At 53.6% G+C, this 25,596-nt stretch overlaps 3 protein-coding genes across 5 annotated transcripts; all 3 read right to left on the reverse strand.

Moving 5' to 3' along the window:
- Positions 1–2,725: 2,725 nt before the first annotated feature.
- MOSPD3 (motile sperm domain containing 3) lies at positions 2,726–5,595 on the reverse strand. 2 transcript variants are annotated; one of them, XM_026019673.2, is made up of 6 exons: positions 5,507–5,595; positions 4,747–5,010; positions 4,434–4,509; positions 3,971–4,200; positions 3,048–3,212; positions 2,726–2,948 (listed from the first exon to the last, which is right to left on the reverse strand). In XM_026019673.2, the coding sequence occupies exons 2-6, from the start codon at positions 4,946–4,948 to the stop codon at positions 2,917–2,919; spliced, it is 705 nt and encodes a 234-aa protein (XP_025875458.1). In that variant the 5' UTR covers positions 4,949–5,010; positions 5,507–5,595; the 3' UTR covers positions 2,726–2,916. The 2 variants fall into 2 exon arrangements, with proteins under 2 accessions (XP_025875458.1, XP_025875457.1); XM_026019672.2 differs by lacking the exon at positions 5,507–5,595 and adding an exon at positions 5,262–5,392.
- Positions 5,596–8,295: 2,700 nt separating this feature from the next.
- Positions 8,296–13,547, reverse strand: PCOLCE (procollagen C-endopeptidase enhancer). 2 transcript variants are annotated; one of them, XM_026019481.2, is made up of 10 exons: positions 13,147–13,547; positions 12,189–12,297; positions 11,500–11,758; positions 11,209–11,283; positions 10,484–10,608; positions 9,829–9,965; positions 9,304–9,539; positions 8,970–9,047; positions 8,670–8,840; positions 8,296–8,533 (listed from the first exon to the last, which is right to left on the reverse strand). In XM_026019481.2, the coding sequence occupies exons 1-10, from the start codon at positions 13,239–13,241 to the stop codon at positions 8,367–8,369; spliced, it is 1,452 nt and encodes a 483-aa protein (XP_025875266.1). In that variant the 5' UTR covers positions 13,242–13,547; the 3' UTR covers positions 8,296–8,366. The 2 variants fall into 2 exon arrangements, with proteins under 2 accessions (XP_025875266.1, XP_025875267.1); XM_026019482.2 differs by lacking the exon at positions 11,209–11,283.
- An 883-nt stretch (positions 13,548–14,430) lies between these two features.
- Positions 14,431–25,301, reverse strand: FBXO24 (F-box protein 24). The gene is made up of 11 exons (XM_072751281.1): positions 25,263–25,301; positions 22,785–22,943; positions 22,431–22,529; positions 22,160–22,343; positions 20,736–20,974; positions 20,274–20,508; positions 19,030–19,188; positions 18,636–18,757; positions 18,236–18,367; positions 15,230–15,400; positions 14,431–14,891 (listed from the first exon to the last, which is right to left on the reverse strand). Exons 1-11 carry the CDS (start codon positions 25,299–25,301, stop codon positions 14,529–14,531), a joined length of 1,902 nt encoding a protein of 633 aa, XP_072607382.1. The 3' UTR covers positions 14,431–14,528.
- Between the last annotated feature and the right edge of the window lie 295 nt (positions 25,302–25,596).

Raw genomic sequence — 25,596 nt, forward strand, 5'->3', positions numbered from 1 at the left:
TAGGAAGCATGTAAGTTGCCACGAGGAGATGCAGAGCTGAGCCACAAACGTGGGTCCCTGTGACTCCAGAGTCTGTGCTGGATCCTCCGCATGGGAGCCGCCGCATCTGATGCTTTTAAAATAGCTCTTCATTTTTAATACTTCCCACTATTTATGTCCGGATAATTATGTGAGCCCAGGTCGTTGAAAAACCATGTCTTTTGGAAATCAGATGCTGTACAGCAGGTTGCCCACCTCTTGTTTATTTTGGGCTGACATCCTGCTCCTAGGGCACGTTCTGGCTAAGCCTGGTCAGCTTCTTGAGTAGAAGCTTCTTTTTCTTTCTTTTTTCTTTCTTTCTTTCTTTCTTTCTTTCTTTCTTTCTTTCTTTCTTTCTTTCTTTCTTTCTTTCTTCTTTTTTTTTTTTTTAAGATTTTATGTGTTTGTTCATGAGAGACACACAGAGAGAGGCAGAGACGCAGGCAGAGGGAGAAGCAGGCTCCATGCAGGAAGCCTGATGTGGGACTTGATCCCAGGACCAGGATCACGCCCTAAGCCAAAAGCAGATGCTCAACAGCTGCACCCAGGCACCCCAGATCATTGAGAATTTCAAGATGGTGACCACAGAGCATTAACTGCCAAATGCGGGGCCACCTGAGCATGGGGCCCTGGGAGACTGCAGTGGTCACACACCTGTTAGATGGGCCCGCCCTGGGACCTCTCTCCACATGGGTTCCTGTGGTCAGTCTTTGTCCATCAAGGTAGAAGCTGCAGGAGGGCAGGGAATTCCAAGTGCTCCTGGCACCACTTTACCCTTAATCACATCTCAGGAGGCTGCAGCCCTGGCTCTCACTCCCAGGGTAGCTGCATAAATCCCAGGGCTTGTCTTTGGGTTACTTTGTCCTCTCTCTTTTTTAAAGATTTTATTTATTCATGAGAGACAGAGACCTAGGCAGAGGGACAAGCAGGCTCCCTGTGGGGATCTGATACGGGACTCAATCCCAGGACCCCAGGATCATGACCTGTGCCAAAGGGAGACACCGAACCACTGAGCCACCCAGGTACCCCTACTTGGTCCTCTCTTGCTCCCACTATGGCATGACAGTTCCCACCCTGGGTTCCAGGATGAAACTCTGCCTTCTAACCCCCGCCCCCCCCAGGAGCTTCCAGAGCCCGACTGGGTTCTCAAGAGCCTGGACCAGGGTCAGACCCTCCTCGACTATTTGCTCCTCTGATACACGGTCCAGAACACACTTCCCAGAGTGGTTTCTTGGTCCTTCATTTTGTTCATTTGCTCCTTGTAGTGAATAGAATAATGGTATGGAAAAAGATGTTCACATCCGGATCTCTAAAACCTGTCAGTGAATATTACCTTACACAAAAAGGACTTTATGGGTGTGATAAAGTTGAGGATCTTGAAATGGGGAGTGTTTTGAGCTGAAATGTGTCCCCCCACCCCTATTCATATGTTGAAGCCCTGACCCCCCAATACCTCAGTCTGTATGTGGAGATAGGCCCGTAAGTTCAAATGAATCCTTTAGGGAGGGCCTAATCCTATCTGATCAGTGTCATTATAAGAAAATTTTGACACAGGGGACTCTGGGTGGCTCAGTTGGTTAGGTGTTGGGCTCGATCTCAGCTCAGGTCTTGATCTCAGGGTCATGAGTTCAAGCCCTATGTTTGGCTCCATCCTGGGTGTGGTGGCTACTTAAAAAAAAGATGGACACAGATACCAGGGATGTGTATGCACAGGGGACCATATGAAGACACAGTGAGAAGGGGGCAATCTGCGAGCCAAAGAGAGGCTTCAGGGGAAACCTGTTGACACCTAAATCTTGTACATCTAGCTTCTAGAACTGTGAGAAAATTAATTTCTGCTGTTGAGGCCTCCCACACATCTGTGCAGCCCTAGCACACTAATAGGGAGATGATCCTGAATTAGAGGAGAGGAGGGATGTCATCATTACTGTCCTTGTAAAAGGAGACAAGAGAAGCAGAGGTGGACAAAGGTGACAGCAGAAGCAGAGAACAGACTGAGTCTGTCTTAACATTATCTTGCTGACTTTGTCCCCAACCACCAATGTCACTGGCTGGCCCTCTTCCTTTCTTTTCCCTTGCCCTGCATCTGGAAGAGGACTAAGAGGACTGGACACATACTTTTCAAGGCTCCTGTTCTTTTCCCGTGCTTAGTTTTTCCTGCCTGGTTAAGTTGAGGTAAGTCAGGCAAAGCCATTTCCCTCAATCTTGGCAGGGACCTTGGTGTTTCTGACCCACAGGAGTTGAACTCTTTTTTTTTTTTTTTTTTCCTTCGGAGTTGAACTCTTAATGGGAGAGACAAAATAAAGCAGATAAAGGGTCAAGAAACAGAAAAGGATTTTGGGTATTGGAAGCATCTAGGTAACCCTGGCAAGAGGCTCTGATGGCTCAAGACTACGAGACTGGGCTTCTGCAGTGGGTGGCATGAGGCAGGATTTATAGTTTAAATACACCAGCTTAGGGACAGGACCCTATTTTTAGGGCTAAGGGGGACCTGAAAAGCCTGCTTGCCAATTCCCTGGTGTTAGAGGTAGAAATAAAAGCTCAGAGAAGTTCAATGACTTGCTCAAGGTCACAGTTTTTCCAATGTGGCATCAGGACCAGAACCCAGGTCTTCTCTATCCTCACTGGGCCCCTTCCCTGCCCCCACTTCCTGGGTGCCCTGCGGACGGGAGGAGGAACTGGGAAGAAAGGGGCTTACTCCCTCCAATTCTGTTTAATTTCAAAAATTTATTTTATTCAATTTCAAAACAATACAAATCCCTGGGTCCTTAGGGGAGGGAGGATGGGCAGGAAGAAGAGGGAGTAGGAATTGAGGCGAGGCATGAGCATCACAGTGGCTGTCTCATGAGCACGTCCACATCCCTGCCCTAGGAGGGGGCTGGAGGTTGAGCAGGAAGCTCAGGTCCGAAGGAACACCATGGTGAGGAGTCCTGGAGAGGGGACAAAGACAAGCAAGGTGGTGTGAGCAGCCCTGGGAGTCTGCTAGCCTTCCTGCTGGCCCCCACACCCCTAGCCACTACTGTGCTCACCCAAGATGTAGGCTGCCACCAACTTCTGTCCCAGAGAGACGTGCAGGATTTGAGGCAGCTGGCTGCCAAGCTCGTCCTGGAGCGGGAGCAGCAGGAAGGCCACAGAGACTATGCCAGTCAGCAGGAAGAGGAGGAAGGAGCTGGTGGCCAGTTGTGGGTGGCGGTCTGGGAAAAAAGGCTCATCAGAAGCTCCAGCCCCCCTCCTGCCTAGCCCAACGTCCTCCAGGGAGGAAGCTAGAGATAGGAGACATCTCTGTTTTTTTATTGCCTCCCAGGTGGCATACTGGAAGTGTCCTCTCCTCCCTGGAGCCTCTGTCCCCACAACCATGAGAAACCCTCTCCCCTGTGATCCCTCAGCATTTTTTCCCTCTTCACCCTGCCTTTGTTACTGGCTCCTGTGTACATGTCCGCCAGGCAAGGAGCCCTATGACCCATATACAGCCCACAACTTGGTACAGTACAGGTTTCTTACTGAACTGAGCTGAGCTGGCACATGATAGGAAGTATTAAAGTTAGAGCCCGGTGGGGATCCCTGGGTGGCTCAGGGGTTTAGCATCTGCCTTCAGCCCAGGGCTTGATCCTATAGTCCTGGGATCGTGTCCTGCATCGGGCTCCCTGGATAGAGTCTGTTCTCCCTCTGCCTGTGTCTCTGCCATTCTCTCTCTCTGTGTGTCTCTCAGGAATAAATAAATAAAATCTTAAAAAAAAAAAAAAAAAAAAGGTACAGCTAAGGAAGAACTTTTCTAAGAAGCCAGAAACCAGGAAAACTACAAAGTCTGCTTTTTGCCTAACCTGATATAAAATCTCAGCTCCTAAGAATGACCAAAAAGCGAAAGATCGAACCAGAAGACCCCTTCAACTCCAACTGAGTGCATCTCTAGGGCAATGCTGAAGAACTCAAGAATTCCCATCCCCCAACTCACTCTCTGGGAAGTGTCTGGCCGTGGGTGGTGGTGTCCAGGAAGGAGGCCCTGGGTGGGGTGTTGGGTCAGGCTGTCCCTGGAGCTCAAGTGGGTAGGCTGGGGCCCTCAGAACCGAGGTGACGTCCTTGCGCCCCACCACTCGACCCTCAGCTCCCTCCTCAGACAGCTCAATGCGGAAGCGGTCCTGGACGTCATAGTGGCTGGGAATGGGGGCCACGTGGCGAATCACACTGGTCCCAATATAGGAAAGAGGCCCATTGAAAGGAAGTGAGTGACAGGCAGTGATCCAAGTGGATCCAGCCCCCCTCCCCTCTTCCCAGGAGCCTTTCCCTTAGGGATGCAAACAGAGGTACGGAAAAAGACTGAGGAGAATCAACTGAGCCCTACTTCACCATCACCAGCACGGTAATTCAAAGGGGGCCACGACCCCTGGCTTCCAAGAGGCCCCTCCACCCCAACTCACATGTCAATGCAGGACTGAGGTTTCACATATCCTTCTGCGTCAAACACCGTGTATTTGGCAGGTGCTGTGCACAGGACTGAGGAATAAAGGGACACAGACCGACTATTGCTTCAGAGACCCTACACAAGCTAGCCCGTGGAGGGACACTAGAGTCTCCCTTCCCTTCTACCCCGGGGCTGGACATGACTTTTCCAGTCCACCAAGGTTGGCTATCTGACCCCACTCATCTCGCTCCCCCAGCCCATGCAGCCCCTCCCCCCAAGTGTCCGGCCGCCAGACCCAGATCTCTAGCATGAGGTGCCCATCCCTTCACCTCGGAAGCGAAGCGCAGCTCCCGTGGGGTTATAGAGGGTCAGCAGCTGCCGGGGTCCACTCCGCTGGTCCGCCCTGAATACTAGGTCCGGGGGAAAGACGAGGACCGGGACAAGTCCCGAGGGAGGAGGGGCGCCCCGGGACCCCCGCCCAGGAGCCCCCGCGCCCACCAGCTCCTGGTCCTGGGGCGCCCCACGGCGCATGCAGGCTGTGAACGGTGGACATACGAAGGCAGAGCTCAGGGGACAGGGCCTGGAGTCTAGAGCTGGGGGACAAGAGGGGAGAAAAGGATCGGAATGAGAGGGGAGAAAGGGATCGGAATGCTCAGGGGGCAGGGCCTGGTCTGATCCTGCCGCCGCCGCGTCGGAATCCCGCTAAATGAGGCTCCCGCAGACCAGGCCTGGGCCCCCCAAACCCTTCCCCTCTCGGGCTCTACACGGTCCCTTTAGGCCCCGCCCCAAGCCCCACCTCATGGTCACGCCCACCCCATAAACCCTGCCCCTATTTGCTCCCAACCCGGGCCTTGTCTGCAGGCTCGGCTCCGGATCTCAGAAGCCCCGCCCGCCCCGCCGCAGGCCCCGCCCCTTCCGGGCGTCCCCGCTCTCCGGCCGGACCCCGCCTGCCGCAGCGCCCCCCTCCGGAACCGCCCTTCCTCCGGCTCTCTAGAGGCTTTTATCTGTGCCTCCGACCCCTCCCTGAGCTCCGCCCGCAGCTCCTTTGTGCGTCAGCCTCCGAACAACCGCTCATGCTATGAGGCTTACCTTTTGGTCACTGTACCTGCCAATCAACTTGTGGCCGCACCGAGGCAGCCATCTTCCCGGGAGGCCATTCCTACGCTTCCGCCGTACGGCCGCTGTCATTGGCTGGGCGGCCGCGTTTCCGCCGTAAGTGTACTCCGATTGGCGAGCTTAACGACGTGATTGGCTTGATCCCAGTGACGCAAAACTTTACGGGCGACTCCGGCCAGAAAGCTCTGCCGAGTAACTGAGGGAAGTCCTTGGCGCGGGTAGCTGGCCGCTGGGCTTTGTTCCTCCCTCCCCGTTGCGACCTCCGAATCGCTAGAATCACTTGCGGTGGGGAAGCCCCCTTTCTCTACTTTAATCCCAGGCCTTCCTAGAAGCCTCTGCGGCAATCGCAGCCGTTTTCCACAGTACTAGTTGCGAGGTTTCTTCCAGTTGGAGTAGGTTTCAGACAGGAAAACTACAGAGACCTCATGAAATAGTCTTTTTGTTTGTTTTTTAAGATTTGAGAGAGAGCACGAGTGGGAGGGGAACGGGAGAGCGAATCCTGAAACCGACCCCGCTGAATGTGGAGCCTGGGGCGAGGAGGGGATGGATCCCAGGACCTTGAGATCATGGCCTGAGCAGAAATCAAGAGAGAGCCACTTAACTGACTGAGCCACTCAGGCACTCCCAAAGCCGTTTTTTTCCCCCTTTGTTTCTTTCTTTTTTTTAACGATTTTATTTATTCATGACAGACACAGAGAGAGAGGCAGAGTTATAGGCAGAGAGAGAAGCAGGCTCCATGCAGGGAGCCCGATGTAGGCCTCGACCCCGGGACCCCAGGATCACACCCTGAGCCAAAGGCAGATGCTCAACCCCTGAGCCACCCAGGCGTCCCTTCCCCTTTGTTTCTTTTCCAGCTTCTATTCTTGCTAGGGCCTGCACACCCACCCCACTCTACACGTGCTTCCTAATGTAAAAAGCATATGGCCTCCTTATAAGGGTCAAAGAGATGGTATCTTTGGAGTCTTCCAGTACCATAGGTGATATATAAAGAATCACTTGCTAACCATCATGTGCCTATTCCAGACCACTGGCACTAGATAGCTCCAGGCCAAGACCCCCCAGCTTCAGGGAATGAGTGACATGAAAGACACCTGCGTCCTACCGTTGTTCTGACTAATTCCAGGATGCCTGAGAGGACACGCACACCAGACAACAATCCCCAATAAAAACCCCAGAAAAGATGAGACTCACATTCTTTTCCTTTCCAAGTCTCCGGAATGCTCAGTCCGTCTGTCTATCTATCCATCTATCTCTGTACCCAAACTGCCTGCATCAAGATCTCAGCCCATGACTTCTCTCCTGTGTCTCCCTTTCCTGCACCGGACTCAGAAATCACTCACGTTTGCACAAGGAAGTAGGATTTACCAACCCTGCCACTTGCATCATCCCACTGAATCTTTAACTCCTTTCACAAAAGAAGTGGCCTCAGGAAGATGAAGAATCTCACCCCAGGGCACATGAGTGGTTAGCAGTAGAGCAAAAACAAAGTTCATCTTATCTCCAAGCCTTCGCTGAGCGCCCCAACAAATGTAGAACCCACTTTATCCTTTCAGGCTTTTGTTTTCTTCAGCACAGTTTCACTTGACACCATGTTTGTTACTTATCTCTGCTCCAGTAGAATGTACTTTCCTCCCCATAAGAGTAGAGACTCTGTTTTCTGGTTCATTCCAGAGAGCCTGCCATTTGGAAGGAACAAACGTGTGACTAGGATGAACTTTATGCTGAGATCTGATTGAAGTTAGGAGGTGAGCCATGAGAGATCCGTGATGAGAATTTTGGACAGAGGGGATAGCTAAGGCAAAGCCCTGAAGCAGAAGGTACTAAAAATGATCAAGGACCCACTGAGACTGGAACAGCACTTCTAAGGGAGACAACAGTCAGAGATGAGATAAGGTGGGAGGGTGGATGCAGATCACGTAGAGATCAGTCTTCAGTAGGACTTTGGATTTTATTCTGAGACTAGTGGGAACCTATGGGAGAGGTTTTCTTTCTTTTTTTTTTAATAGCTTAATTGAGATGTCTTAGGACATATACAAATTGTATCTATTTAAGGTGTACAACTGCCCTTGAAGGGCTCCTGGTGGCTCAACTGAGCCAAGTTGGTTAACAGCTCATGTCATGATATCAGGGTCCTGGGATCGAGCCTCAAGTTGGGCTCCCCGAGCCTCAAGTTGGGCTCCCCGCTTGGGGAGTGGGGGTTGTCCTCCCTCCGGCTCCTACCCTCCTTGTGCATGAGCACGTGCTCTCTCTCAAACAAATAAATAAAATCTTTTCTTTTATTAAAGATTTTATTTGTTCATGAGAGACAGAGAGAGAGAGAGAGAGGGAGAGAGGCAGAGACCTAGGCAGAGGGAGAAGCAAGCTCCATGTAGGAAGCCCGATGTGGGACTCAATCTTGGAACCCCAGGATCAGGCCCTGAGCCAAAGGCAGACGCTCAACTGCTGAGCCACCCAGGGGTCCCTAAATAAATAAAATCTTAAAAAAACCAAAGGGTGTACAACTTGATATTTGGATTTATGTACACATGATGAAAAGATCACCACAATCAAGCTAATTAACACATCCAACACATCTACATAGTTACCATTGTGTGTGTGTGTGTGTATTTGTGTGTGTTGAAAATAGGGGAAGAGTTTTGAGCAAAGGGGTGACAAAGTCTTGCATTCTGAAAAGATTGTTCTGAAACATGTTGAGTTTAACGAATGAATGAAATCTCCTTAGGGGGCCCCCAGACCATAGAAATGGAAATGTGACCCCTTCGTCAGTCAAGAAACATTTATTTGGATAAGAAAGGAGTCCCTAGAGCTCCAGGCTAGGAAGGTAGCCTGGGTTTCAGGCCTGGGACCCGGCAGCCCGACCAGGCTGGGAGGGGCACTTCCGCTTGCTGAGGTTGGTGAGGATCTGGTCCTGGTTGGGCCGGTAGAGAACCACGAAGCTCTCCGCTGGAAGGATAGGACCTCTGTTCTCTTCCACTTGGCCCATCATCAGATAACTGGCTCCTGGGGGAGGGGAGGGAAGGGAGGTATTGAGAGTGCATTATTGTGACCTTGTAGATGTACCTCCTTGTCAGAGTCCTTCAGATTCTATCATTTTCATGAGGCTAAGTCCTCCTCCCCATTTTCCCACATCTGTTACCTTTCTTCATGGGAGGGCACTGCTTGCAAGGCACATAGAACTTCAGGGGGGTGTCAGTGATTGGAGAAGGCAGGTCCAGGCCTCCGGTTTTATAAGCACCAATGAGACTGACAGTGACAGTGAGGCCCTCCCCTGGGCCTCGAACCATGGACTTCACTGTCGCGGTCACCACTGTGGGAAAGTGGGGGTGAGAATTGAGACAGAGGCCAGGTCAGGGCTGGATCCAGGAGGGGGCACTTTGGGGACAGGAGTGGGATTAGAGCTGCTGGAGGAGCAAAGCTGGCAGATGGGGCTTCTTACCCAGGCTGCTGGAACAGAAGTTGCTCTGCAAGGTGCCTGTCCTTCGGCACTGCTTTGGGCAGGACACATTGGGCACATCTAGGAAGGAGGGGGGTGCTGTTTGTGGAGGGGGACCCAACGGGCAGGTAGGAAGGACCCCTTTCCTCCTAAAGGTCTCATTAATTTTAGTTCATTCAGAGCTCTATCCAGTGCTAGACCCCACACCCAGTACCAGACCTGAGTACAGAAAAGGCACCAGAGCATAAATGTGTGCATAAATGAACGAGTTCAGAAGGGAGGTCTTTGGAATGGCTCCTTTCAGTCTATGTCCCTTCCTCCCCCTTCCCAGACTCACTGGGAGCTTCCGGAGTTGCTTGAGCCTCCGATGAGGCCTTTGGCTTTTCCACAGGTGGGGGTCCGGGCTTGGGGAGCGAGGCCCCGGACCGGGCATCCTCCCCGGGGCTCCGGGCCTGCCCTTCGGTAGCGGCACCTCGCGGCAGGGTCTTGTAGGAGGCGGAGAAGCCATCGGCCGTGACACTGAGGTCAGAGACGAACTGGACGAGAAGCTCATTCCCTTCAGAGGAGATGGGACTGCGGGTGGCGGGCACCGTGGGAAGCGTCAGGCGGGCCTTTGTAACCTCTGCCCTGGGTTAGCCTTAACCAGCTACCTGACTACGCGGGACCTACTCGCCTCTCCATCCATGGACCTGTCCCGGTGCCAAACCGGGTCTTCTGCCTGGTCCCCTACTAGCTCCGCCCATCTTGGGGGTCCCCGGGCAGGTGTTCACCTCTTCAACTAAGCCAGGTCTCTCAGCCCCACTCCCTTTCCTGGGGAGGTGGAGACCCCTACCCGCCAACCACCCGGGTCCCGCCCCCTCACCCCGGGGCGGTGTCGCCGCAGAACTTTCCCAGCCTCTTGGCGTCATCGCTCACGGCTCCGTTGAACACGCTGACCGAGTCGTAGCGGCAGTAAGTGTCGGGCTCCAGGTCAAACTTCCCGAAGGTCAGCGAGATCACCTGTCGGCGGGGAGAGAGGAGGCTGCGCGGCGGTACCCCGGGCGGCTCGAGGGCGCGGAAGCTCTGCACCTCTTGCCTCCTCCGGGAGCCCGGAAGCTCGCGGCAATCTCCTCTCTCCCCTCCCGCGTCCCCTGGAGCTCCCTTCTTAAAGCAGTCACACCACCGCTCGGAGGGTCACACACCAAGGGAACCCTTCCGTGGCGCCTGCCTTCGTCGGCAAGGTCTAGTCCTGGCTCACGCTCAAGGAACAGACCCAGCATCCACCTTCACTGCCGCCACTTACACACACAAAACACCGTTTATGTATCGGCATCGTGTACCTCGCTCTCGTAAGACTCGTCACAGGTGTTATTTTACATTTTTTGTTTGAGCGGGAGCAGTTCTGGGTCTGTTTTCGCACCCTACCACCGTGAGCTCAGTGATCGGGACATAGCAGATGGTCAATAAATCTTTGCTGGCTGCATGCTGCAGGACGCCGCCCGGGTCCCCCGAGGGCGGCCCGGGCAGGGGCTCGGTACCTGGTCCGGGGGCGCGATGATGTGCCAGGAACAGCTGATGCCCGGGGGGTAATCGGACTCGGGCCAGTTGGGCGTGGTCAGGGTTCCCTGGGCCTTCTCCAGCCGCCCCCCGCAAAATTGGTGCTCTGGGGAGGGGAGAGAGGTGTGGGGGTGGGAGGCGGTGGAGACCCTCGGTCAGCTCGAGGAGAGCGCTAGGCTGGAAGCCTGTGCTGGAAGCTCGGATGTCTGGGTCTCAGCATGAGGGGACGAGAAGAGGGGTACGGAAGAGGGAGTTGGTTAGCAGATAGGGGGCTTGGAGAAGCAGGGCTCAGGGGAGTCTCGGACCGCCCGGCGCCCAGGTGGGCGCTGGAAGGGGGAGGAGGCATTGGCAGGACACGCTCCCTCTCGCCCCTCCCCCTGACCCGCGGCCACACCGCTCCTCTTCCCCTGGGAGATCCCATCTCCCCGGTCCGGCGGAGAAGTCCCTTTTGCAGGTTGGGGAGTCCTCACATTGTGAGGGTGCCCTCAAACTGGGGCACAGCCCCAGAAGCCTCTTTGGGGAGGGCTCTGCCTTAAACATTTAGGGAAGACCTCTACCGCCAGGAGGGGGTGATGGGACCGCAATCGGGAGCCCCGGGCTGGGTGTAGGGGGCTCCGGGTCGGGGGTACCTAATCCCCCAGCCCGAATGCCTCCTCGCGCCCGTCTGAGGGAGCCCGATTGCGGACGGGGGCGGGCTGTTACTCACCGTCCCAGTAACCCCAGGCCGCCCATTCCACCCGCGGGTCGGTGACCCATTTCCGCCTCGCGCCTGGGGGGGGGCCTGGAAGAGGAGGTGGGCGGGAGCGGGAGGGGGGAGAGAAGACGAGGAGGAGGGACTGAAGGGGCAGTTAGTGAGGAAAAAGGGTAAGGGAGGTAATGGGGGCCCTAGGCTCTCGGGCTTGGGGTTCGGCTGGGGGGTGGAGGTTAAGGCTGGGGGCGGGGCCTGCGCCGGGGGCGGGGCCAGGAGAGGGGGAGGCGGAGGCGAGTGAGGTCTCACCAGTGCCTGAGGTGGCCCGCCCGCTGTACCAGAGCAGGAAGCCTCGTCCTCCCGTGCCCTCGTCCGCCGTCATCCTCAGGGTCACCTGGTTGCCGGGGGCGACTAAGGGCGCAGGCCGGAAGGTCCCGCAGAAGCGTCCAAGCCGCTGGCCGGAGGTTCCAGACCCGGCAAAGACCTCTAGAGCATCATAACGGCAGGCGGGGTGCAGCTCCAAATCAAAGACTCGGAAGGAAAGGGACACAGTCTGGCCCTCAGGGACCTGAAGGCGGGGACAGGGAAGAGGACCTGCAAAGTCAGGCCACACACAACCCAGGCAGAGGGTACCTGTCCTTCTCCAAGCATTTCATACAGATCCTGGGCCTGAACAGGAAGGGACTCCATCAGCGTGCAGAGCAGAGAACCTGGACTCTGCAGCAGCTTTTGGCTTGTGCATGGGACAAGACCTGAGGTCCTGGAGAGATTGGAGGACTGGGAATGAAGCTGGAAGTGGAGAAGCAGACCTTAAGTAAGGTGTGAGGACGCTTTGCCCCGTGTTATTATGGGCACTGCTGCCCTCAGTGACAGAGGGGATAAGGCTTGGTGGTTCAGGGATGGGAGGTGGTGGGAGCAGGGGGCCGGCAGACTGAGGTGCCCTTAGTTGGGCCTGGGAGACTACAACAAGGCGGTAGTGATAGGAAGGAACTTCTCACCGTTATTGTCCAGATGCACTCCTTATTGGGGGGGTACAGGTTGGGGAAACCCTCACTTGCCACGTAACCTGACTCCCCGGTCACATCCCCTCCACACAGGAACACAGGTCTGGAGATCAGAAGAGGCATCAGCCATGAGTGGAAGAGAGCTTGGGAAGGATAGGGACGGAGGGTGGGGGGGCAGGGAGGGAAGCCAGGGGGATGGAGGCCTAGGGAATCTGGGGCAGCCTCAGCCAGCCATGCCCGGATTGAGAGGATTAGGAACAAGTGGGGCCAGCAACTTGGCTGTCTGTCCCAACACCCCCCAGTCCCCACCCCCACCCCAATAGGAATTCCCGGAATCCTCCTCGGGCTGTTCCTCACTCTCCCCCCTCGCCCTGCCTGGCAGTCGGGGACAGGAGCCGCCTAACTACTTCCAGATGTGGACACAGCCACGAAGCCATGGGGGGGAGGGGGCGGAGAGATGAGGAGCAGCAGCAGCAATGGCCCTCATGTTGAACCTGGAGACCAGATTTCTCCAGCTCCCAACCTTTGCCCTGCTCTCAACTACTTGAGTATCTGACTCCCAAGTCTCCCCCTCGCTCCCCCCTCTCAGCCCCCCCACCTCTCATTCTCTCCTGGAATCCAGATGTCCAGCTACCAGGCAAGTTCAAGGTCTTGGTGCTCTCAGGTTCCATAGGGGTGGGGGGTGAGGGGTGGGCAAGGGTCTGGGTGGATGGGAAGACTTAGAAGATGAGGGGCAAAGGGTGGAGGAATGGGGGGCACTGGTGACCCACAGGAAATAGTAGTCTTGCAGGTAGGGAGGGAGAACATAGGGACCCGGGAAGAGTTGGGGCTATAGGAGATCTGGGGAGTGGTGCATTAGTAAAAGAATCCATGGGCTCCACAGGCAAAACCCCCAGGAATCAGGGGTTTTTGAAGCTCACTCAAGCTATCTGGAAGGTGCGAAGAGACCTACCTGGTATAGTTGGGGGTCTGGCCCTGGGTGAAAGGCAGCAGGGCCCAGGCAGTGAGGAGGGGCCCCAAGAGGGAGGCTGTGGCAGCAGGCAGCATGGCCGGGGGGAGAGGCGCCGGGGTCCTTGAGGCAGAGGCAGCAGCTGAGTTTAGCAGCAGCAGCGGCAGCAGCGGAGATAATCAGTGCCAGATGAGGCAGCCTCGGGTGTGTGGGCGTGGGGACTGGCCAGCGGGGCGGGCGGTGGGGAAGGCGGGACAGGGAGAGTTTAGTTGGGACAGTGGTGAGTCCAGGGGCCTCTCTAGGTCCAGGACACATAAATATTGACCTAAGTAGGGGGTGGAGTAGTGAAGGGCAGAGGGAGCATCAGCCCTCAGCCACAATGCAGGCATCAAGTCATGTCATCTGGACCCCACTCTGCCCAGTGCCTGAGCATCTGGTCCTTCCTCCCAGCCGTCCCTGTGCCTCCCCCTTCCCTAGACCCCTACATCTAGTCATTCACCCCTTCCTGACCTCCCCTTGCTCCAGCTAATTTTCCACTTCAAATTTCTACTATCTTCTCTCCATCCCTGGGCCAGACTAGGCCAAGGAGAGAATTTTTCCTGCTCAGCCATTTTCTCTCCCAAACATTTGGAGGTATGGGAGGGGCTGGGGGGGGGCAGATGGTAAAGGGAGCATCCCCCTTCTGAGGAAGAGGATGGAGCAGAAAGCGAGGGAAAGGGACAACACGTGAGACTGGACCTGGAGGTAGAGGGGAAGCGGGGGCTGACTTCACAGGGACCAAGGGAAACGGGTAGGAAGCTCTGTGAAGTCCGAGGCAAGTGGCCTCCCCAGGATGGAAGTCGGATAGAGGATCCGAGGAAGAGAACCAAGTGGCATATGTTGGTTTCATTGTTCCAGAAGGTGGGGCTTGGACTTCCAAGTCCAGGAGCCTGGGCTGGTCTTGGGAATGGGAGGGGAGAGCAGGCTGAAAGATTCAGGTGGTCAGTTCTGTAGCACCTGAATGCCTGAGACACTTCTGCTCTGCCTGCACACACCCCCCCCCCCATGCCTGGGCCTCCACTGCCCACTCAGCCACCCGGTCCCCATCCCCTGCCCCATTTTCCTCCCAGGCCCCAGGGCTCCAAACCGGGCCTCACTTCAGCCTTTTATTCTATTTGTCCATCAAATCTCTTGTCCATGATAGTCAGATTGGGGGCCCCTCCTGGGCAGCCCCCTGAACATTTTACAAAACAGTTCCCTCTCCACCCTGGCATGTCTAGCAATCCCCACACCGCCCCCCACCCCTTGTGCACATACAGTGTTTATTGCTACCACCCCATTTCTCCTTAGCTCCTGGCCCAGGGCCAGACTCTCCCTCCAGGGGTGAGACTAGGAGAGGGGGGTGGTCAGCTCTCTGGGGTTGGGAGGCCTGGGCCAACGCCTGCAGCAGCCCTCTGCAGCATGTCCAAGGCCTCCCAAAAGAAATCCTTTTGTGCAGCCATCAAGGGCATCCAGCCCACGATCTCCTTCATCTTTTCCATGCGATCCTGCAAGGTGGGGCAACTGTGGATCTGGCTGAGGTACTCCTCACAGGCTTGGGCCGCCCCCCCCGGGTCTTGGGATGCTCCAGCTCCCAGGCTGGGCTCGGGGGTCCCCACCACCCTGCTGGCTGGTAGGTCCCTATAGGTGGGGTGGTGCTCGATGTCATGGCTGGACAGCATGTAGAGGCACTCTCTGGTAGAGCAGAGGGAACAGGCACACAAAGGGACCTTGGAGGAGAGAAGGGGTGTGGCTGAGTTGGGCCTTTCCTGAGGGGCTCCCAGGAAGCCCCAGCTGTTGTGTTCTTCCTGCTGAGACCAGCCCTGAGCCAGCAAGTGAGCTAGGGCTGGCTGAGTCCCAAGGTTGTGTGAGGTCAGAGAGGGCCAGCACTGTCTGCTAAGGGAGAGAGCCATGAGCCATGGTTTGTGGCAGGGAAGGGAGGTAGATTGTGCTGGGGAGATGCCCCCACCCTGGATTCCTGTAGGAGCCCCAGTTATGCTCCTGGGTGCCACCTGGCTCTACTGCTCCTGCCCTCCCTGGTGGCCTGCTTGTGTGACAATGCTCTGACCTTGACGTGGAGCTTCACGAAGGAGGCACTCCCCTTAGGCCAGCCAGGGAGGCGGCCTCCAGCCCCACAGCCGCAGCCCAGAAGCTCCTTGCTGAAGTCTGAGCCCTGGCTCAGCACCAGGGAGTGGTTGAGGCCACACCACAGGGTAATGGGGCGTTGCAGATAATGTACCTGAGGACACAAGACCAGGATGCCTAAGGTGGGAATGCCAAGGATGTGGGGGCCCAGCTAGGGTAGGAAGGCTTAGGAAGAATCTGGGGTAACTAGGACAGGAAAACAAAGGACTCATACTCCCCCATGCCCACCCCCACTCCTGCCCAGCTAGGAGGTAGACCAGCAGCAATCTCTCCTTGGTTCTCCTGCAGTCTCAGGCAGACTTTGCACTTCCGTAGCCTCTGCATCTTTGCTTTCCAGAAAAGAGGCTACATGACTGAGCGTAGGAACTACCATTTGCTCCCTCACTGTCACCCCAGGACTGTGCCAGTCCGGTCTCTCATTCTTCCTTCCAGTCCCAGAAGGAGGACTATCCTTCCTCTTTTCCCAAAGTTTCAAAACTCCCTCCCTCCCTGTGCAATTCCAGGTTAGCCCCAGGAAGGACTTTCATTCCACTCACTCTTCCCTTCTCTCTCTGGCATTTTCTTCTTCTTCTTTTTTTTTTTTTTTTTTAAGATTTTATTTATTTAATCATGAAAGACACACACACACACACACACACACACACACACACACAGAGGCACAGGCCGAGGGAGAAGCAGGCTCCACTCAGGGAGCCAGACGTGGGACTGGATCCCGGGTCTCCAGGATCATAACCCGGGCCGAAGGTGGCGCTAAACCGCTGAGCCACCGGGCTGCCTCTCTCTGGCATTTTCAAGTTGTCCTATCCTTGTCTTTCCAATTGGCCACCCTATTTTGAAAAATAACATTTCCACCTGATTCCTGCTGCTTCTGACCTCTGTCTCTAAGCAGCAGAACTGGTTACATGATCAGTCTGAGGTCGACCACATTCTTGTTCTCACCACAGCCAATGTTTCCTGCACTTTCTTGTGATCTGGCTTCTCTCCTCACTATGCTACTGACATGTTCTCTCCAGATGCACTTGACCTCCCAGCTGCCAAATCCTGGGGCCTCTGCTGCACACTTCCTCCTGAGATTATGAGGCCTTTAATTTTGAAGACCACAGGTAAGTAATTTATGGTCATTATAGAAAAATTATAAAATGTGATGAGCAAAGATGAATTTAAAAATTACTGGGAAGGGGCGCCTGGGTGGTTCAGTTGGTTAAGCGTCTGACTCTCTTTTTTTTAGATTTGTTTTTTTTTTTTATTTGAGAGAAAGAGATAGAAAACAGAGGGAGGAGCAGAGGGAGAGGGAGGGAGAATCCCAAGCTGACTCCGACCGAGTGAGGAGCCCATCTAGGGGCTCAATCCCAGGAGCTGAGATCATGACCCAAGCAGAAATCAAGAGTGGAACACTTAACCAGCTGAGCCACATAGGTGCCCCAAGCACCTAACTCTTCATATTGGCTCAGGTCTTGATCTCAGGGTTATGGGTTCAAGCCACACCTTGGGCTCCATGCTGGGTGTGGAATCTACTCAAAAAAAAAAAAAAAAAAAAAAAAAAACCAAAACCACCACCTATAATGAACATCTTGCTGGACAGTCTTCTTCACTGCTGCTTATGTGTGTATATATATATGTGTATAAATTGCATATTTGTAAACACAAATGGGGTTATATTATGTAAAACATAATGTGGCCTGACCATCTTTCTATGTCAGTAAGTATATTCCTGCATTACCTGTCACCATTAATGACGCCCTCCTGTTTGGATCTCCCTGCACCCAGGACTTCTGGGATTTGGCATTTGAGGGTGTACCCCTCCTGTCTCAGAGACAGCCTTTTCTGGCCCTCTGCCTACAACATCTGTTCCTGCCCAGAGTTTTCTTCCCTATCCCTACTTCTGTCTGTTTTGACCTTCTTCCAACATGGAATCTAATGTCAGAGAGACACTGCCACTTTTGAAAAAGTCCAAATTGGGGCATCCCAGGTGGCTCAGCGGTTTAGCGCCGCCTTCAGTCCAGGGTGTGATCCTGGAGTCCTGGAGTTGAGTCCCATGTCGGGCTTCCTGTGTGGAGCGTTTCTCCCTCTGCCTGTGTCTCTGCCTCTCTCTCTCTCTCTCTCTCTCTCTCTCTGTCTCTCATGAATAAATAAATAAAATCTTTAAAAAAAAGTCCAAATTCACAAATTCACACTCTTCCTCTTTCCTCAAGCCAGCATCCATTCCTTCATTTGTAGTGATGCCATCTTTCTTCAAGTGGTCTTGTGCCAGAGCCGCTTTTGTCCTCCGGGCCTTTCCTCACATCTCATCAGTTTCTAGGGCCTGTTCATTTCTTTTCAAAACATCTCCAGTATCCATTCTTTTGTATTCTCACCACCTCAGGCTCTTGTCTCAAGTGCTGCCATAGCTCCCCAGTTTCCCAGTGGGCTTCTCATTCAGTGGCCTCCTGTTCTCAGTCACCCTGGGGGTTGCCTTCTCCTGCTCCAGAACCCCCTGTGACTTTCCCAAACTTCTGCCTCTCTAGGCTCACACCCACCTGTACCACCTCATATCTACCAATTTCCAAAACACCCTCTCTGCTTTAGGTATATGCAAGCTGCACTGTCGTCTCCATTTTACAGAATGCCTCTCCTTGTACCTACCCGAATCCGACCTTAGCCACCAGGCCCTGATCACATCTTACCTCTTCTGGTCATACCAGCCCACCCTGGGTCTCCCTGCCTCACTACATTCCTACTGCACTCACAGCAAGCACCGTACAGAACAGATCTCACACTGCCAACCCTGGGAAAGACACGCACCAGTATCCCAGGCATTATGTACTGGTTGGCTTAACTTCCCCAGGGAGTAAGAAGTGGATTCCAAAGAGAGTGGAGAAGTGGAGAGGTGTGAGGTTTAGGGAATTGAAGGAAGGGGGCTAGGATGAGAGTTACTGAGAAACAGGCTCACCTGTGTGGGTTCCCCTCGGTCCATTTTGTCCCCTGTTCCCAGCTGCCCATATCTGTTATTTCCCTGCATAAAGATTCGGCCAAATTCATCCACCAGGCCAAGGTGATTATAGCCAAGAGCACAGAATAAGATCTAGAAAGGAAGACAGAAAGAGAGGGTGGGCATTCAGTTCCCTCAGAGTAACTCTGAGCTCCAGAATCTCCCAACCACTAGCCTGCTATTCCCCCCTGACTTCTTTTGGCCTTGCCCACTGCCTCACCCCTCTCTCTCTCTGGGTCCCCTGTCCTTCCCTGATCAATCATTTGATTTCTGCTCATATTTCAGACTTCTGGTACCTTTTAAACCCTACACCACACCCCCTGCCCGCCCCCTCGTCTGCCCCATCCCTCCAGTATCCTACCTTGGCAGGCAGTGAGAGAGCAAGCGGCATCTGCTGGTCCAGGGGGTCAAAGGCTTGAAGGGTCCCAAAGAGATCACGATACACCCCTGGGGTATGCACCTCAAAATACACTCCTCCCTGGTCTGGGGGGTCAGGAGCCCTCAGCTCAGCAGCTTTGGGCACCCATTTCCTAGGGATAAGGCCCTACCTGGGATGAAAGTTGCAAGATCTAGGGAGTCTCACACCCACTAGAAATGTACCAGCTATGATGTCTGGGAACCTAAACTCATCTTTTCACTAGGATGCCCGAAAGGGTCCACCACAGAGCTGGACTAAGTATTAGTGGGGGGAGGTATTCATATCTTGAAGGCCTGTGTAAAACTAGGGTCTGGAGAAGCAGGAAGGTGGTTCTTACCCGTGATGTAGAGAGTACTGCTCTGGTTGGAAGCCATGCAGGCCACTCGAAGGTGAGGCAGGCACCGGGACACCTTCCTCAGGGCCAGCTGAACTGTGTAGGAGCGTGGCTGGTCCAGCTGGGTTTCATTCACGACCAAAGAGTAGATCTTTCCTTCCTCTGGGAGATGGGGAGAGGTAGACAATTATGTGGGGGAAGGGACCCCCAATATCCACATCAACTTCCCAGTAGACTCTAAGCCATAAGGAGGAAACATTTACTGCCCTAGAGTGGGGTTGGAAGAAAAATGATAGCAGCAAAATAAGAGAAGCATGATGTCAAGTTGCCTAGATGCTAGCCCTTTACCACCAGAAATGAATCAGGGAAGTAAGTCCCTGAGTGTGAAAGATGAGTGGAAAGAAAACCCAGAGTCAGATTTGGCAGAATTCAGCTTGAGTATTAAGAGGAATGATGCTGGGCACTCGGAGCCCTGCCTGACATAAGCCCAGAGGATCTCAAGCCTGGGAGTGTAGTCCAATAAAGGGGATGGGGATGTGAGGCTGGCTCAGTCAGAAGAGCATATGATTCTTTTTTTTTTTTTTTTTTTTAAGATTTTATTTATCTATTCATGAGAGACACAGAGAGAGACAGAGGCAGAAGGAGAGGCAGGCTCCACACAGGGAGCCCAGCGTGGGACTCGATCCCGGGTCTCCAGGATCACGCCCTGGGCTGAAGGCGGCGCTAAACTGCTGAGCCACCCCGGCTGCCTGAGCATGTGATTCTTAATTTTGGGGTTGTGAGTTTGAGCCCCTCATTGGGCATAGAGATTGCTTAAATAAATAAAAACTTTAAATATACATATATATATATATATATATAAACCTTATATGTGTGTGTGTATATATAGAAAACTTTAAATATATGTATATATGTAAATATATGTATATATTTATGTATATATATAAACTTTATAACTTTAAACTTTCACATATATATTGAATCTATATTCAAGATATATATATATATATATATTTAAAAATTGGCCTTTCACTAGCATAGTGATTTCCAAACTATTTTTTGCAGCAGGGCCCTTTATTCATATGAAACACACAGAATCTTAAGACTAGAAGACAGACAAAAGGCAAAGCTCTTTGGTTTGAGAGCAGGATGAGGGGAAACCCATGTGAGAGGCCTTCCTCCTCCCCGGCAGCAGGTCCTGAGGAATCTGTGGAAAGCAATTTGCAAACCCCTGCTCTAGGCCATACCTGTGAGAAGCAGCAGAGCCCGCTGGGTCTCCTGACCCACTAGCACAATCTGTTTGAAGCTCATGGAGTGGTGGAAGGTCATCTTAAAGACCCGCTGCCCACTGGACTGCAAGTAGACCTCGACGCAGTCACAGGCCCGGCTGCCAGTTGTGCCTACCACCCCTGGCTGCTCCCGAGTGGCCAATACATAGAGGTATTTACGGTAAACTGTGTCACATCTTGGGTCCGAGGCAAACTGTAGGAAGAGATGAAGGTGTCTGGGACCTAGGCCTTGGAGAGGAATGAGTCTGGGTCAATTGAATCCTGGGGTGAGGTACTGGGTTCAGGGCTAGGAAACGAGGACTTGTTTTTCAGTTCCTGGGACAGGAGGGCGGCTGTCCCGAGAATACCTCAGGGCTGGTGTGGGCCCTGGGTCCCCGCAGGAGGGGTGGGGGTCTCAGCTGCCAGGGCTCTGCTACTCACATCCTTGGCTCCACGACACAACACAACATAGCGGCAGGCTCGCTTCCACTGGATCTGGCCAAGGGTAGAGGAGACCAGGGCATTTTTGAGGAAGAAGAGGGTCCCCGCATAGTCAAGAATGAAGACGTGGTCCTTGGTGGGCAAGAAGCGGCGGTAGCCATGGGCTAGCAGGGGGGCTACACTCTTGCTGAGACAGCGGCGGCGGCCCCCAAATGCCTGGAAATACAGGCCCTTCGTGTCTGGAGAAGGGAAAGAGATGGAAGGCTCAAGGGGTCAGGATGGCACAAGGGAGAGGAATCAGAGCTTGGGCACACTAGATTTCTCTGGTAGAGTGGTATTTAGCAGCTCCCATGCCCAACACTGGGGAACAAACTGCTTCTAAAGAACATTGGAAAGCTCAGAGGTTATCTTTAAAAAACCCCTATCTAAAAAAAAAAAAAAAAAAAAAAAAACCCTATCTATATAGGATGGACATCTTGAATAAACCCTCATGCCAGAACATTAGTTCTCTGCTCCCTCCTCCCCCCTTCAGCCCAGGGCACTACACATGCTTCTAAGTGCTTCCTCAGTCCAACCTTGCATCAGAGACATCAAGGGGAAAATAATACATAGAAAAGCAGCAGAAGCGGATCCCTGGGTGGCTCAGTGGTTTAGCGCCTGCCTTCAGCCCAGGGCATGATCCTGGAGACCCAGGATCGAGTCCCATATCGGGCTCCCTGCGTGGAACCTGCTTCTCCCTCTGCCTGTGTCTCTGCCTATCTCTCTCTCTCTGTGTCTCTCATGAATAAATAAAATCTTAGAAAAAAAAGAAAAAAGAAAAGCAGCAGAAGGAGTGAAAAAGAATGACCGAGGAACCCCTAGCTCTGGATCAGATCTAGATCTCCCTTAATCTCCAGTGTGTGAAATTAAGTACTTGGATAGGGGCTCCCTGGGAATGCAGGGGGTTTAGAGCATGTTTCTCAAACTGGGGTGATTTTGTTCCTCAGGGAACACCGGTTGTCACAACTAGGGGAAGTTTGCTACTGGTATCTAGTGGGTGGAGGCCAGGGATGCTGCTGAACATCCTACAATGCACAGGATGCACTCCCCCCCCTACTGCAAATAACATTTTGGTCCCAAATGTCAACAGTGACAAGGTTGAGAAACACCAGGTTTGGGGAATGGAGGAGGTATCCAGGGTAGATTTGGAAGAGAGTCTGAATATGGAGGGAGGTTTGTCAGGCATGCTAGTAATAGGGGTCCATCAGAGGGTGGAACTAGAGGATTGTAACACTCAAGGGTGTATGTTTGAATCTAGTGGTTCTTCCAGAGAAGGGGCCCTGGAAGTTTGGCTGGGAATGCTGAGGCAACTCTATGAAACCGGAGGGATCCCAGAATAAGGTAAGACAGAGGCAAAGAGAACAGGAGTTTCTGGGGAGGTGTACAGTTAAGAATGGCAGCTCTCTTCCAGGGCCGGACCCCAGAACCCTGCTCTCGTAGGCGAGGACTGAGCCTGCGACAGATGCGTCTCCACACGCCCTCAGCATCACACACTTCGTGGAAGTAGTGGCAGGTCTGGCCCAGAGCGACTACATCTCTGACTGGGAGGAATGAGATGATATGCTCCACCTGGAGGGGCAGGAGGAAGGAAGCAGGGATCACCCTCAGTGGTCTGGCCCTCTGTCCTTTATTAATACCTCCCTGCAGAGGACTCACCAGCTCTGGGGGGAACACCTGAACAGAAATAGGGTTCCCTCTCCCCTTCTTCTCTTCACCCCCAGGCTCTGGGCCACAGGAAGGGCAGCTCCGCTTCACCTACCCAAGGAGAAGGGGGAGCACAGGGGTTCCATGAGAGTCAGGCCTCTTTTGCTCCCTTCTCTCAGGCTGTCTTTCATTAGCTTCTTTCTTGGGGGCTCACAGCTCTGTGCTCACAAATCCTCCCATCTTTGTCTCTAGGTCCATGGGTCACCCCTCTCTGCTGTGTTCCTTGGTCCACCAGCTCCAAAGAACCCCTCCCCCGATTTCTGGTTGCCATCTTCTTGTCCTTCCCTTGGCTCACTACCCTCTCACCCGGAGCCCTTCCTCCCGTCTGCACAGCCCGGTGAATTTTTGCAGCTTTCGTCTCTGGCTTCTCCTCACCATCCTGACTGCCCCCTCCCTGCTCCTGCCCTCATTTCTCCAGGCTCCTTGGCCCCCTGTAGTCAGCTCCCTGGCCCCCGTCCCTGCTGCCTTTCCCACACCATGTCCCCTGCCTGGGCTTGGGGGACCTCTGGGGCCCCTCTGCCTCCTGGCCCCTCCCCCATGGAGTCTGGGAAGACAAACCTCTCTGTGACCTCACTGTCCAGCCACTGTGACCTATTTTCCCAACCTGGCCCAAGATTTTCTCTTACACAGCTCCTGGATTCTAGCTCAGCTCTAGCCACGCAGTGGCTCATGGGATATGCATTTTACAGGAGAAAGTGTAAACTGCTGGTAGATGTGGCCTTTCCTTTTGGGGACTAGTTGTGAGGTTCTTCTACTTGAGGCCCTTTTAGCACTAACTCTGTTCTGTAGAGAAACAGTGGTGAATTCTTCATATCTCAGCAGGCTAGGGCTGCCAGGGGATTTTGTAGCCCAATAGTAAAACTCAAAAAAAAAAAAAAAAAAAAGTGTAAACTCAGTTTGACAGGTGAGGGGGAAAGGTGACCCTGCTCTTAGAGGAGAGCATGCATCAGATGAAAGTGGGAACAATTCAGCACAAACCTTTCAGTCTTATAAAAACACATCCAGAGGACGCCTGGGTGGCTCAGGGATTAAGCATCTGCCTTCCGCTCAGGGCATGATCCCAGGGTCCTGGAATCAAGTCCCGAATCGGGCTCCCCAGTGAGCCTGCTTCTCCCTCTGCCTGTGTCTCTTACTCTCTGTGTCTCTCATGAAAATATAAAATCTTTTTCTAAAAAATATTTTTTATTCATGAGAGACAGAGAGAGACAGAGACAGAGACACAAGCAGAGGAAGAAGCAGGCTCCATGAAGGGAGCCTGATGTAGGACTCGATCCTGGGACTACAGGATCACGCCCTGGGCCAAAGGCAGGCGCTAAATCCGCTGAGCCACCCAGGGATTCCCGAAAAAATAAAATCTTAAAAAAAAAAACAAACCCAAAAACATCCAAAAGCAGATTTGCTGGGACAGTAACATTAATGCCATCAATGCATGTATGAAGGACAACCTATGAAGGTGGAAGAAAGGGATAGAATTACTCTGAAACCTGGGGTATCTCCCACAGTCTAAACTTGTCTTGGGTGGGGGAGGGGTGCCGTGTATGAGAAACGCCAGGAGTTGGGGAAGTGTCTGTCCAGGTATGGCCAAAGGATCTACACCAATAAATCCAAGGAGTAATCGGCTCTTCCAGGAACTCAGAGCAATCCAGTCCTGGACAAACAGCTCTCAGCTGCGAAGTATTACAGATTCTACTGTGCCAGCTAATTGTCAACCACCTGAACCCCCTTATTCATGGTGACTAGTAACCAATTAGTTTGAGACACCGCAGATAGAATTTTATTTTTTTTTTATTTTTATTTTTTATTTTTTTTTAAATTTTTATTTATTTATGATAGTCACAGAGAGAGAGAGAGAGAGGCAGAGACACAGGCAGAGGGAGAAGCAGGCTCCATGCACCGGGAGCCCGATGTGGGATTCGATCCCGGGTCTCCAGGATCGCGCCCTGGGCCAAAGGCAGGCGCCAAACCGCTGCGCCACCCAGGGATCCCCGCAGATAGAATTTTAATCATCCAGTAAATGTTTAAGAATGTCAACATTTGAGATGTGATTTATAAGAAAGTTTCAGTGGTCTGAGGTCAGGCAACTCTGACCATATTAAATGGACTATGTCAATGTATTGGATCCTTCTGCCACCTAAGAGGATGCTAAGCTCTCTCGGCAGACAGAAAAGGATCGTCGGCTTCCTCTCGTGTCTGGGTCCCCTTTATCCGCTCCATTTCAGCTCAAGGGGCAAAGAAAAGGTGCAAATAGAAAAAAAGTCCACCGTAGGAGCTCCTGGGAAACCGGGCTTCTAGAGCAAGAGGTCAGTAACTTGCGGTTTGCTCTTGCCAACTCATCAACTTCCCTCTGCCTCAGTTTCCTCGTTTGTTAAACGGAGGGCTTTTCTAGAGGGCACGGTCCCTTATGGACTAAGCCCGCTCAGGGGCGCTCTTCTGGGCAGGCTGGCCGGCAGGGCGGCAGCTCTGGAGGATCTCCTGGTCTCCTGTAACCCTTCCTCCGGAGTTGGGCATCTCCGGTCTCCGGGAAGTCCCCCCGCCCGCCGGGGCGGCGGACACCGCCGCAGGGTCTCAGCTTCTGCGGCCGGAAAGGCCTCCAGGGTCCCTTCGGCGGCGAGGACCCCCTGGCCTCAGGCGTCGCCTCGCCCGGGGCCTCCCTCGCACCCTCACAGCGGGCTCGCTCCCTATCATTTCCAGCTCGCACGCGCCACTCCAGCCCTTGCACTGTTCCCAGCCGGCAAAGCGCGCAGCGCTGGCATTCTTTACCTCAATCTCAAAGTTCTAGCTCACCCGCCTCCTTCTAGGCGAAGGGACCGCCTTCTCGCCCATGCTATTGGTTGATCCAGCCGTCCCTCAGAGAGGAGGCCGAGCCAGGTTCCTTCCGGTGGATCTAATTGGCCTTCTTGACAGTCACTCGCCTGTATCTGGCTTGCGATTGGTCTCCGTGGGAAGAAAACCAGGAGCCCGGCTTGCGGTCTCTCGGCCTCTATCCCTTCAACTGGAGCGCCGGCGGCCCCGTCTCCTGGTGAGACCTGATTGGCTCCATCTCCGCCCTCAGCACTGCGATTGGATGCGGCTGCGCGGGGCGGGCCGGCCTGGAGCGTCGGCCGTTGGCGAGCGCTCC

Source organism: Vulpes vulpes, chromosome 3 (assembly GCF_048418805.1).
Source record: "Vulpes vulpes isolate BD-2025 chromosome 3, VulVul3, whole genome shotgun sequence".
Lineage (NCBI taxonomy): Eukaryota > Metazoa > Chordata > Mammalia > Carnivora > Canidae > Vulpes > Vulpes vulpes.